Source organism: Podarcis cretensis, assembly GCF_951804945.1.
Source record: "Podarcis cretensis genome assembly, chromosome: 5".
NCBI lineage: Eukaryota > Metazoa > Chordata > Lepidosauria > Squamata > Lacertidae > Podarcis > Podarcis cretensis.
In genome coordinates this window covers 101,195,668-101,209,097 of record NC_137174.1, presented here as the reverse complement: position 1 = coordinate 101,209,097, position 13,430 = coordinate 101,195,668, and the positions used below count along the sequence as shown (strand labels likewise).

Genomic DNA, 13,430 nt, shown 5'->3' with positions numbered 1-13,430 from the left:
GAAGAGAAAGTTGCATTCCTTCTGCCAGAATTGGGCCAGGTCTCTGCAAAAGGACGAGCGAGGGAGGAAGGGAGGAAGTTAAATTTGGACGCTCACGTCAGTTGCTCTGGCTCTGGATGCACAAGGCAGGGAGAACTGCAGGGCAAACAGATGCTGTTTTTAACCACCGCAGCTCCTGGGCCCAAAAGCCATATATGTGCACTTCTAGAGCATCTCAAGCCTGGAGGGGGTTTCCAAATAAGAATAAAAACACAGGGAGCTTTTAAGTAGATGGAAACCCGAGGCCAGAAACGGAATGGGAAGTGGGACCAGGTCTTATCTGAAAAGGATATGCAAGGACCAAGGTCACGGTGGGGTGATGAGGACCCTTGTCACCCCACAGGAACCTCTGAACCACAGGGAGGGCTCAGTCAGGATGGGACGGGGCTGTCCATCAGGCCCTCCCTTGTTTCCTTGTCCTGACCAAGATGAAAGGAGGAGGAAGGAACCGGACGAGCAGCTTGCTTGGCCAAAACTGGACAGAAGGCCCCAGGCTGGCCAGCCCTGGGAAGAAAGGGAGCTTGCCCCCCACAATTCTTGAGCAGCCCCCCCCCCTCATCCTCTGGGCTAGGCTGCTACAGGGAGGGCGCAAAGCTATGCTAGCCGGCTCCTTAACATAAGGTTTGGATCATGCCCCAGTTCTGTAATAATAAATAATAATAATAATTTTTTATTTATACCCCACCCTTCCCGGTCCAGAAAACCGGGCTCAGGGTAGCTAACAACAAATTTAAAACACTTAATTGACGCAACAAAAAACAGCATAAAATACAGCATAAAATGTGAATAACAATAAATTCAGAATTCAAAAATCAATTTAGGGGGAAAATCCATCCAATAAACATTAGATGATCACCAGGGCTAGCTGGCTAAATTAGACCTACTTGGGCCAGCAAGGAGACCAGTGGAGAATTAGCTGTGGGATTCCAGAGCGGGGAATCTTCATATAAAGGGGAGGTAGAGGGAAGGAAGAAGAATAAAAGATCAGGCTAAGTTCAAATTGAAAGCCAGGGGGAATAGCTCTGTCTTACAGGCCCCGCGGAAGGAAGTTAAACCCTGCAGGGCCCTGGTCTCGCGGGACAGAGCATTCCACCAGGTCGGAGCCATCACTGAGAAGGCCCTGGCCCTGGCGGAGGATAATCTGATTTCCTTAGGGCCTGAGACCTCTAAACTATGGTTATTCATGGACCTTAAGGTCCTCTGCGGGGCAGACCAGGAGGGGCGATCCCGTAAACATGAGGGCCCTAAGCCAGAAAGGAATGCTCCAAAATACCACCGGGAAGCAGGGGAGCAACATGGGTAGGAACACCACAGGCCTAAGAGAGCACTTTGCATAGAATACAGGCTGAGCTGCGAATCAGGAGGTCCCCAATTCGAATGCTGCCTCTTGCATGAAATCACTAGGAAGCCTAAGGTGAGCTCATCTCCACCTCTCAGCACCACCTGCAATATGACCGACCGCACAGGGGTTGGGCTAGATGTCTGTTGGGTGTCCCTTAAAGGTGAAGGGACCCCTGACCATTAGGTCCAGTTGTGGCCGACTCTGGGGTTGCAGCACTCATCTCGCTTTACTGGCCAAGGGAGCCGGCGTACAGCTTCCGGGTCATGTGGCCAGCATGACTAAGCCACTTCTGGCGAACCAGAGCAGCGCACGGAAACGCTGTTTACCTACCTTCCTACCAGAGCGGTACCTATTTGCACTTTGAGGTGCTTTCGAACTGCTAGGTTGGCAGGAGAGGGGACCGAGCAACGGGAGCTCACCCCGTCGCGGGGATTTGAACCGCCGACCTTCTGATCGGCAAGTCCTAGGCTCTGTGGTTTAACCCACAGCGCCACCCGCGTCCCTGGGTGTCCCTTACAACTCTACAATTCTGTTTTTCCATGATTGCAGCTGGGATAGCTCAGTCAGTACAGCAAGAGACTCTTAATCTCAAGGTGATGGGTTGGGCAAGATATTCCTGCATTGTAGGGGCTTGGACTAGATGACCTTCCAACTCTAAAATCCTATGAATCTAAGTACGGAAAGCTCAGCAGTCTCCCACTGCCCCTGGCTCCCCATCCCGCCCTCCACCCAAACTGCCCTTTCCCATCCTCAGACTCTCCTCTCTGCCACTGGGCTACTTTCAGCTAACACACCAGCACCATATGCAGAAAAATGCCAACTACAGAATAAAACAGGAAATCCTTCATGGAACAGGCCCAACGGTTCGCATTCATTCTCATCATTTACCCTGCAGAATTTGATCTTCCGGCCCTTCATTTGGATTTCCCTTGGCAGGAACTGCAAAGGAACAAGGGCGGCTTTTTCTAAAAGGCCAGCGGCTGCTCTCCTGACTTTGACTGTCGAGTCAAGGAGTTTGGGAGACAAGCAGATTCCCCAGATTCAGGAGCGGTTACCATTACTTGACAGACACAGACGTCTGCAGAGAAGACGATTTCAAAGATGGGTGCCACTTCTGGTCCCAACTGCTCGTACCCCCTCCCTAGCAACCAGGGATAATATTTCATTTCATTTCCAGTTTCTCAATATCCTTCTTAAAAGGAGGGCGGCCAAGAAGATCAAGGGTCTGGAAACCAGGCCTTGTGGTTGAAGGATCTGGGTAGGTTTAACCCAGGCTTCCTCAACCTCGGCCCTCCAGATGTTCTTGGACTACAACTCCCATGAATCCCTCGCTAGCAGGACCAGTGGTCAGGGGTGATGGGAATTGTAGTCCCAAAACATCTGGAGGGCCGAGGTTGAGGAAGCCTCAAAAAGAGGAGACTGAGATGAGAGCCATCTTCAAATGTCTCAAGGACTGTCATGTGAAAGATGGAGTAGGCTTGCTTTCTCCTACTCTTGCGGGTAGGACTCGAACCCAAGGCTTCAAGTTAGAAGAAAGGAGATTCCGACTCAACATCAGGAAGAACTTTCTGACAATAAAAGCTGTTTGGCAGCAAAAGTGACTCCCCTGGAATGTGGTGGACTCTCCTTTCATGTAGGTTTTTAAGCAGAGGTTGGATGGTCATCTGTCATGGATGAGAATCCTGCATTGCAGGGGGTTGGGCTAGATGACCGTTGGGGTCCCTTCCTGCAATTCCACTCTTCATGGGTTTTCCTCCTAGGAGGAGGAATTATTACAGTGGTGCCCCGCAAGACGAACGCCTCGCAAGACGGAAAACCCGCTAGACGAAAGGGTTTTCCGTTTTGGAGGTGCTTCGCAAAACGAATTTCCTATGGGCTTGCTTCGCAAGACGAAAATGTCTTGCGAGTTCCTGCGGGTTTTTTTTCCTTTCCCCCCCTTTTTCTAAGCCGTTAAGCCGCTTATCTGCTTATCCACTAAGCCGCTAAAAGCCGCTAATAGTGATAATCCGCTAAGCCGTCAATGGGCTTGCTTCGCAAGACGAAAAAACCGCGGAACGGATTCTTTTCGTCTTGCGAGGCACCACTGTATATGTACTGTGTTCTCTTATGTACAGTGGGCTTGCTGTTGTTTTATTGATTATAGTTTAGAAATTATTTATTGTAACTGTTGAGCGGATTTCTGTTTAACTTTTATATGCTATTATTATTTAATACTGTTCTAATGATGGTTGAATGTTACCTTTTTGATGTAGGTTGCCTATTTTGAAGTACTGTCACATTTTTGTCTTGCATTAGATTGTTATAAGACGTTCCTTTTTTGGTTTCTTCAGCTTGTAAACCGCCTTGAGTATTGCAAGATAGAAAGACGGTATACAAATTAAAAAATGATGACGATGATGATGATAGGGACCTGAAGGTTCTGGGAATGGGAGCAAAATATCCCCCTTCAAAAAAACCACAGTGGGGACTTCTTTAAGAAAGTTGTGGCAAGCTGCTTTCAAACCCAACGTTAACCGCAAAGGCTGCTAAATGTGGATGATTTGCTCTCTTTGCCGAAGGGCTGTGTGTGTGTGTGTGTGTGTGTGTCTGTGGGTGTGCGGTTTGTGCGAAAGCAAGAAAGCCTGCTGCTCTCGGCTGCTCTGAATGCTCCAGAGATACTCACTTCCCCCGGGGAGGCTGTCTCTGTCAAAAATGCACAGCTTGTAGCCAAACTCGTTCTCCAGAACCCCTCTCAACGTCAGGAGCACAAACTCTTCCTCTTCGGCGTTCCTCGCGTAGGACACATAAATGTCATACTCTTTCCCGTCTGACGGCCCCAGTCAGAGAGGGAAGCGTGCAGACGAGGAAAAGGGAAAAAAAAGGGGGGGGAATAGGCTTTGGTTAGTTCGGAGTAGCTGCGGGTACATCGGCTTCTGGCTCCTCTGCCCTCGTGCCAAGAGGAGAGCAAAGGCCCTGCTGGGGCGGGGGCAGAGAAGTCAGGATAATAGGGGGGCTTTCTGCCTCTCAACACTCTTGCTCCCTTCCAACACAGAGCCTGGAAAAGGACTCAGCCTGCAACTCATTAAAAGGAACCTCGTAAGAAGAGTCTGATGGATACAGGAGTGGCCACTGGGACCACATAACACTGGTCCTGAGAGGTCTGCATTGGCTCCCAGTACGTTTCCGAGCATAATTCAAAGTGTTGGTGCTGACCTTTAAAGCCCTAAATGGCCTCAGTCCAGTAGACCTGAAGAAGCGTCTCCACCCCCATCATTCTGCCCGGACGCTGAGGTCCAGCGCCGAGGGCCTTCTGGCGGTTCCCTCATTGCGAGAAGCAAGGTTGCAGGGAACCAGGCAGAGGGTCTTCTCGGTGGTGGCGCCCGCCCTGTGGAACGCTCTCCCTTCAGCTGTGAAGGAAATAAGCAGCTATCCTATCTTTAAAAGACATCTGAAGGCAGCCCTGTTTAGGGAAGTTTTTAATATTTAACGCTGTACTGTTTTTAACGCTTGATTGGGAGCTGCCCAGAGTGGCTGGGGAAACTCAATCAGATGGGCGGGGTATAAATAAATAAATTATTATTATTATTATTATTATTATTATTATTATTATTATTACAGGCCAAAGGGTCCCCATCTAAACCAGCGTTCTGTTCCCACAGGGGCCAAATGCCCCCGAAGAACCTCAAAATCCAGATAGACTGTCTCTGGAGCTGGAGGCTCCACAGCAACGTCAGAAGAGCCTGGCTGCTGGATCAGGCCTAATAATAATAATAATAATAATAATAATAATAATAATAATAATATATTATTTATACCCACCCATCTGGCTGGGTTTCCCCAGCCACTCTGGGCGGCTTCCAACAGAACACTAAAATGCAATAACCTATCAAACGTTAAAAACTTCCCTAAACAGGGCTGCCTTCAGATGTCTTCTTAAAGTCTGGTAGTTATTTTTCTCTTTGACATCTGGTGGGAGGGCGTTCCACAGGGTGGGTGCCACCACCGAGAAGGCCCTCTGCCTGCTTCTCTGTAACTTGGCTTCTCGCAGCGAGGGAACCGCCAGGAGGCCCTCGGCGCTGGAGCTCAGTGTCCGGGCAGAACGATGGAGGTCCACAGTCCTGTTCTCACAACCAGAAAGGAAACCCATAAGCAGGATCTGAGCCCAAGAGCCCTCTATCCTCCTGTGGTTTCCAGCAACTGGAATTCAGAAGCATCGCTGACTCCACCTATAGAGGCAGAGCAGAGTCATTGCGGCTAGGAGCCATCAGCTGCCCTCTCCTCCCTCCATGAATTCGTCCAATCCTCTTTGAAGCCATCCACGTTGCTCCTTTTCAAGCTCAATCTCATTTTGTTCCAACAGCCCCAGAGAATTTAGCATCATCGGCAAACCTGGCTGCCTCACGGCTCAATGCTAGCTCCAGATTTCTCATTCTTTGCCTGTCTGTTGGCTTATTGCATTTATAACCCAGTTTTTTTCACCAAGGAGTGTGAGTTGGTGATTCGAACCCTGGTCCCGCAGGTCCAAGTTGGACACTCTAACCACTACACAACACTGCCTCTCTTGTTTATGAACCATTTAAAAAGCACAGGCCCCGATCCTGGTCCTTGGGGGGCTCTGCTTTCTACGTCTCTCTGTTTGGAGAACTGTCCATTTATTCCTGCTCCTTGCAGCTGTACTTGCTTACTTACCATTATTATTATTATTATTCCCGATCTGCAAGAGGACATCTCCAAAGAGGGACTGAGGCTTTCAAGCCGCCAAAGGCGGAAGGCTGACTAGGTCTATGTGGTTGCTAGAGGCAACCCTGTGGCCTTTAATTCTAAAGTTCTAGCCCGGAGGAAAGCCCTTGGCTCTGGCAAGAGATGGGAGGGAATGCAGAGAGGGAGAAGGCGAAGGAGCAATTAGACTTTCTGCAGTTTCTGACATTATCATAATCCGCCACATTCAGCCGCGACTCTTAAGGCGAGCTTAAAATGTATTTATTTATTTAATCATACACGTATTTAATGTGCTTATTTGGCTCTATACAAATTGAAGGCTTTAATGTTGCAGTTGCATTTTGCCTTCTTGGATGCCACTGGGGGAAAATTACCGCGATTAATGAAATGCTTCACAAAGTACTCCAAGAGGCATGCAACAATGCTACAAAACAATGTAATGAAAATAACAATTTAATGTCCAATAAGCATTGCAAACTAATAATAATAATAATAATCAGCAGCAACGTTTAACCATTAAAAGACTTAGAAAATAAGACTCAGCAACTATGAAGCATTTCTGGAGTTCTGAGTTGTCAGGGCTGGGTTTCCAACAGCGGCTAGGAGTCTACTAGCCCCAAATGGAAAGACGACAAGATACCAACGAAAAAAGAATGGCAAGTCAAGTTCATGGGATACGCAGAAATGGCGAAACTCACCAGAAGACTCAGAGACATCGACAATATTTATAAAAAGACTGGGAATCGTTTATGCTGTATTTACAGAAATATTGTAAGGAAATGGACTCACTAGTAGGGTCTGAGTAAACACTTACAATGAAGAAAATGAAAGGTTAAGAAACAACAATATGGAAAATTTGGTATAAAAATGTTAAGAATATAAGAGCTTTCAGCTAAAAGATGGAAAATAAGACAAAATGAAGCAGAAGTAGCAAATAGTTAAAGAACCAGGGGAAGTTGAGGGAAGTCATGGGCTGGGGGGAGTTTTGTTTTATTGTATTTTCTTACATATGATAAATGTGTTGAATCTTAAATTGTAAAACGTAAGAAGAATTTATTTTTAAAAAACAAGACAAACACCTCCAGCAATGCCCCTTACCTAAGATGGTTTCGTCTGTCCCAAAATGAGCCCGGTAGAAGAGGACCATTTCCAGCCAGTAGAAGTGGTAGACGAGGGTCAGGAGAACCACCAAGACGATGGTGGCCCCCAAGCCACAGACTAGCTCCACCGTGTACCTGGGCACAGGGACTGTGGGGGTCAGGGGAAGAGGAAGGGGGGCATTCGCTGTGGATTATCATCATCATCATCATCATCATCATCATCATTAATTAATTATCATTAGATTTATTTCTAACCCGCCCTTTCCCCAGACCACGTCTCAAGGAGGCTTATATAAAACAAAGGGACAAAATAAATACATGGGGGGGGGGGGAGAGACCATTGTTAAAAGGAAGCCTAGACTCTAAGGCAGTACGACCCATGCAACACGTTTGAGACTAATACACACACAATATTTACCAAAATAATTATACATTCTTTATCAATCTTCTGAGAAAAATGCAAAACCTTGTGCAAAGCCACAGAGACGTACGAACTATCCAACCTAAGATGAACTTACAGGTGAAACTCGGAAAATTAGAATATCGTGGAAAAGTTCATTTATTTCAGTAATTCAACTTAAAAGGTGAAACTAATATATGAGATAGACTCATGACATGCAAAGCGAGAAATGTCAAGCCTTTATTTGTTATAATTGTGATGATCATGGCGTACAGCTGATGAAAGCCCGAAATTAACAATCTCAGAAAATTAGAATATTAAATGAAATCAGCAAAACAAGGATTGCAAATAGAGCAATACCGGACATCTGAGAAGTAGAAGCATGCATATGTTCTCAGTACTTGGTTTGGGCCCCTTTTGCATCAATTACTGCCTCAATGCGGTGTGGCATGGATGCTACAAACTGGAACGTGTCCAGAGGAGGGCAACCAAAATGGTCAAAGGCCTGGAAACGATGCCTTATGAAGAACGGCTAAGGGAGCTGGGCATGTTTAGCCTGGAGAAGAGGAGGTTAAGGGGTGATATGATAGCCATGTTCAAATATATAAATGGATGTCACATAGAGGAGGGAGAAAGGTTGTTTTCTGCTGCTCCAGAGAAGCGGACGCGGAGCAATGGATCCAAACTACAAGAAAGAAGATTCCACCTAAACATTAGGAAGACCTTCCTGACAGTAAGAGCTGTTCGACAGTGGAATTTGCTGCCAAGGAGTGTGGTGGAGTCTCCTTCTTTGGAGGTCTTTAAGCAGAGGCTTGACAATCATATGTCAGGAGTGCTCTGATGGTGTTTCCTGCTTGGCAGGGGGTTGGACTCAATGGCCCTTGTGGTCTCTTCCAACTCTATGATTCTATGATTCTATGATTCTATGATTCTATCAGCCTGTGGCACTGCTGAGGTGTTATGGAAGACCAGGAAGCTTCAATAGCAGCCTTCAACTCTTCTACATTGCTTAATCTCATGTCTCTCATCTTTCTCTTGGCAATGCCCCATAGATTCTCTATGGGGTTCAGGTCAGGTGAGTTTGCTGGCCAATCAAGCACAGTAATCCCATGGGCACTGAACCAGGTTTTGGTACTTTTGGCAGTGTGGGCAGGTGCCAAAGTCCTGCTGAAAAATGAAGTCAGCATCCCCATAAAGCTCATCTGCGGAAGGAAGCATGAAGTGCTCCAAAATATCCTGGTAGACGGCTGCGTTGACCCTGGACTTAATGAAGCACAGTGGACCAACACCAGCTGATGACATGGCTCCCCAAATCTCTTTTCTGATGAGAGCAGCTTTTGCATCTCATTTGGAAACCAAGGACCCAGAGTCTGGAGGAAGAATGGGGAGGCACACAATGCCAGATGCTTGAAGTCCAGTGTGAAGTTTCCACAGTCTGTGTTGATTTGGGGAGCCATGTTATCAGCTGGTGTTGGTCTTGACATATCTCACTTTGCATGTCATGAGTCTATCTCATATATTGTTGTTGTTGTTTAGTCGTTTAGTCGTGCCCGACTCTTCGTGACCCCCTGGACCAGAGCATGCCAGGCACTCCTGTCTTCCACTGCCTCCCACAGTTTGGTCAGACTCATGCTGGTAGCTTCGAGAACACTGTCCAACCATCTCATCCTCTGTCGTCCCCTTCTCCTTGTGCCCTCCATCTTTCCCAACAACCAGGGTCTTTTCCAGGGAGTCTTCTCTTCTCATGAGGTGGCCAAAGTCTTGGAGCCTCAGCTTCAGGATCTGTCCTTCCAGTGAGCACTCAGGGCTGATTTCCTTCAGAATGGAGAGGTTTGATCTTCTTGCAGTCCATGGGACTCTCAAGAGTCTCCTCCAGCACCAGAATTCAAAAGCATCAATTCTTCGGTGATCAGCCTTCTTTATGGTCCAGCTCTCACTTCCATACATCACTACTGGGAAAACCATAGCTTTAGCTATATGGACCTTTGTTGGTAAGGTGGTATCTCTGCTTTTTAAGATGCTGTCTAGGTTTGCCATCACCTTTCTCCCAAGGAGCAGTCGTCCTTTAATTTTGTGACTGCTGTCACCATCTGCAGTCATCTTGGAGCCCAAGAAAGTAAAATCTCTCACTGCCTCCATTTCTTCCCCTTCTATTTGCCAGGAGGTGATCTCATATATTAGTTTCACCTTTTAAGCTGAATTACTGAAATAAATGAACTTTTCCACGATATTCTAATTTTCAGAGTTTCACCTGTATAATGCCTGGTTTCAATGGATTCTCTGTGGCTTTGCACAAGATCTTGTATTTTTCTCAGAAGATTGATAAAGAACGTATAATTATTTTGGTAATTATTGTGTGTATATTAGTCGCCAATGTGTTGCATGAGTCGTACTAATTCTATCAGCTGCACAGGTTGCATTTTTCTAGACTCTAAGGCAGGCATGACCAAAGTCCGTTTCAGGGTACTAATCCGGCCCGCAGGTCGGTTTAATCCAGCCCATGTGGCAGTTCATTTCCTGGGGTAAAATCCCCCCCAAATCACAACAACTTCAATCCTAAAAAAAGGCAAACAACTTTGGTCGGCTTTCACTTTGTCAAACCTGGCCCTCTTTGAAAAAAGTTTGGACACCACTGCTCTAAGGGAATTCTTTTTTGGCCAATTGATTTTTATTGAATTTCAAGGTTTTTGAAAAAACAAATGAACATCAAATTCAAGGCACAATCTAAAAGATGACTTCCCAACCTTCTTCTGTGGTGCTGTTACCCCCATTTTAGCCCCCCCCCATTCACTTGCTAGAAATAAGTAAACGCCTTTTTTCAGATTTCAGCGATGGGCCTTTTTAGTTTGCTAGCTACTGTTTTTTCTCGTGTTCTCTGCAAGACTGAGAATGTGGATGTTTCCACTGGTTTGTGTTAGGTTGTGTGTAGTTACCCTTCTATGCCGCTTTATACTTTTATCTCCTCCACAATCCTTTCACTCCTATTTTATTTTGTTTTCCATCCACTCCCCAAAATTTAAACAATATATATATATATTTAAAAAACCACACACACAAGCTATTAAAATGCAGGTCATAAAAACAGCGCGGTGCTGTTGAAAGCCAGTTCTGATGGGATAAAAGAGTCTTTGCTGGAAGGAAGAGGAATCAAGGAGGGAAACACGGGAGGAGCCCCCACATCTGGGAGCAGCCACTGAGAAGGCCCTTACCTTTCATCTTCACCATGGCCTCCTGGTGAACGGTCCCCTTCAGGTTGTGCGCCCAGCATGTGTAGTTTCGCTTCAGGTCTCTCTCCGTGACCTTGGGCACAACCAGAGTCTTCACAATGGTCATCTCACCAAGGCTGGAGGGGATCTCCCTGGGGAAAGGGAAAAGAAGAAGAGAGGTCTGAGCTCAGAAGCTCTCTGAGATGCCAAGGGACTGTCAGTATGCCTTTGAGCCGACGCCAACGCCCAGGCTCAACAACTGGTTCTGTAGCCTTATTAGACTTTACCGACTGGTGGGGTATGCGTTGCTCCCAGAAGGGAGAAAGGAAGTGAAATGACACCGAGGTTGATGCAGAGAAAGAGTTTATTCTGCTCTCTGGATAGCAGAAGGCACTTGCGTGGTCAGTTCACAGCAAGTCCAAAGAAATGAGAAATTTCATGCAGTATATATATCCTCCAGGCACCCTCTCCCTCCTTCCCCAGGAATCCAACCACGTCAGCTTATACACGTAAGTTGACATCCATGACCATAAACAGATGTTCCTGTTCTGGTACTCTTGGCCATAAAAGGATCTTCCTGTTCCTATACTCTTATCTTGGGGCAAGAAGGTCATCATCTCTAAGAGCACTCCTGGTGCCGTTCCTGGGTCTCTTGTCAGACGTGACAAGGTCTGTGCGTCAGTGTGGTCAGGATGTAAGATGAGACCCAGATGTGCCATCCCTGCTCCACTCGGAACTGACAAGGCCATCGGTCATTACCAGCCTTCATGGACTGATAAGGGAGAGGTCTTTGTTTATACAGCTGGGTTTGTGCTACACAGCTCAGGCTAATGGATTTTAGCTAATGGATTCTTTGAAGAAGGAAAAATGGGGATTTTGGGGGCCCGTTCAGACTGACTGCACAGTTAGTTTTAGATTTGGGAAACCCATTCCTTCAGTTCTGCCCCGATTGGGCTAGGCGACTGGAGCACTTCCAGAGACGTTCCACTCCTGGAAAGCAGGTCTAAGTGCACTGGACCCACAACTGTCCATTGTGAGCACCAACCTCAGCAGAGTATGAACAGCACGGAAGAAAACTGTGAAGCATAACTTCTTTTATTTCTAACAGCTACTGCAAACTAAACACTAAAGAGGTACTGGCTTGCATGAGGGTTACAGCTCTCACTCAGCCATCTAATCACTACATAGATAACACACAGATTCCACACAGAGTCAGGTAGGAGCGGAAGAAGCAAAGAGCAGACTCTTCCCCCTCCTTTCTGAAAACATCAGGAGATTCCTGCAATGGAAAGGGGTGAAAAGATCCACAGGAACCACCATCCCTAAGGGAATAACCCCAGAAGAGCTTGTTGGAGGAGGTCAAAGGGGTGTTAGCAATTTCACTCCTCCGACGCTGCATTGGCGATTGGTGCAAATCACATGCCTGTGTGAGAAACGGAAGACAGTCTTATCTCTTCCGCTGTATGTACTTTATACAGTGGTACCTCGGGTTACAGACGCTTCAGGTTACAGACTCTGCTAACCCAGAAATAGTACCTCGGGTTAAGAACTTTGCTTCAGGATGAGAACAGAAATTGTGCAGTGGCAGCAGGAGGCCCCATTAGCTAAAGTGGTGCTTCAGGTTAAGAACAGTTTCAGGTTAAGAGCGGACCTCCAGAATGAATTAAGTTCTTAACCCGAGGTACCGCTGTAATGTACTTTCACTCTTACTTGTGCCTGTTATTCTCTCAGAGCTGGAGAGAATGGAAACTAGAAGAAGAAGAAGAAGAAGAAGAAGAAGAAGAAGAAGAGGAGGAGGAGGAGGAGGAGGAGGAGGAGGAGGAGGAGGAGGAGGAGGAGAGTTTGGATTTGATATCCCGTTTTATCACTACCCGAAGGAGTCTCAAATTCTCCTTTCCCTTCCTCCTCCACAACAAACACTCTGTGAGGTGAGTGGGGCTGAGAGACTTCAGAGAAGTGGGACTAGCCCAAGGTCACCCAGCAGCTGCAGGTGGAGGAGCGGAGACGTGAACCCAGTTCACCAGATTATGAGTCCACCGCTCTGAACCACTACACCACACTGGCTCTCTACTTTTGCTTTTGTCTGTACATAGTGTGTAAATAAATAGTAGATTAGCTCTGCAATGTCTCACCTTCTTGCTGTGTTCTGCCAGAAGCTTAGTGTGCACATATCATTAGGATGTATGTCGCTAGAAGAGAAGGGAGATGCCTTCTCCAGAGTTGCATGTACCAGAGGATGCTCAGAGTTCCGGCGGCTTGCAGGCACCCCTAGGGCATTTTCCAACAAGGGGGACCATCTGGTCCAGCATCCTGTTCCGGGGGGGGGGGGCAGGAAGATGCGCCAGTGGGAAGCTGCAAGCAGAAAACCCGGCACAAGAGCCCTTTTGCAGAGAAACGCCAGCCCTTCTCTGTGCAGTGCATGGTTAATCTGTGGAACTCCCTCCCACTGGAGAAAGCGGTAGCCGCCAATTTGGATGGCTTTAAAAGAAGATGAAACAAATTCATGGAGGAGGAGGAGAGGGTTATGGGTGGCGACTAGGCAAGGTGGCTCTGCTCTGTCTTTACAGTCGCAAGCAGCAACACTTCTGAATCCGAGTTTCCGGAAACCTCAGGAGGGGAGAGGGCTCTGGGGCGTGAATCCTGTT

At 47.1% G+C, this 13,430-nt stretch overlaps 1 protein-coding gene across 5 annotated transcripts in view; it reads right to left on the bottom strand.

The window, feature by feature from the left end:
* Positions 1 to 13,430, bottom strand: part of IL1RAP (interleukin 1 receptor accessory protein) — a 108,717-nt gene that overhangs the window by 29,537 nt on the left and 65,750 nt on the right. For all 5 annotated transcript variants that reach the window (XM_079977892.1, XM_079977896.1, XM_079977893.1 and 2 more), the window contains 3 exons: positions 10,789 to 10,937; positions 7,178 to 7,327; positions 4,044 to 4,187 (listed from right to left, as the gene is read on the bottom strand). In XM_079977892.1, the coding sequence (XP_079834018.1) occupies positions 4,044 to 4,187; positions 7,178 to 7,327; positions 10,789 to 10,937 (443 nt within the window). The remainder of the gene's footprint in view (positions 1 to 4,043; positions 4,188 to 7,177; positions 7,328 to 10,788; positions 10,938 to 13,430) is intronic.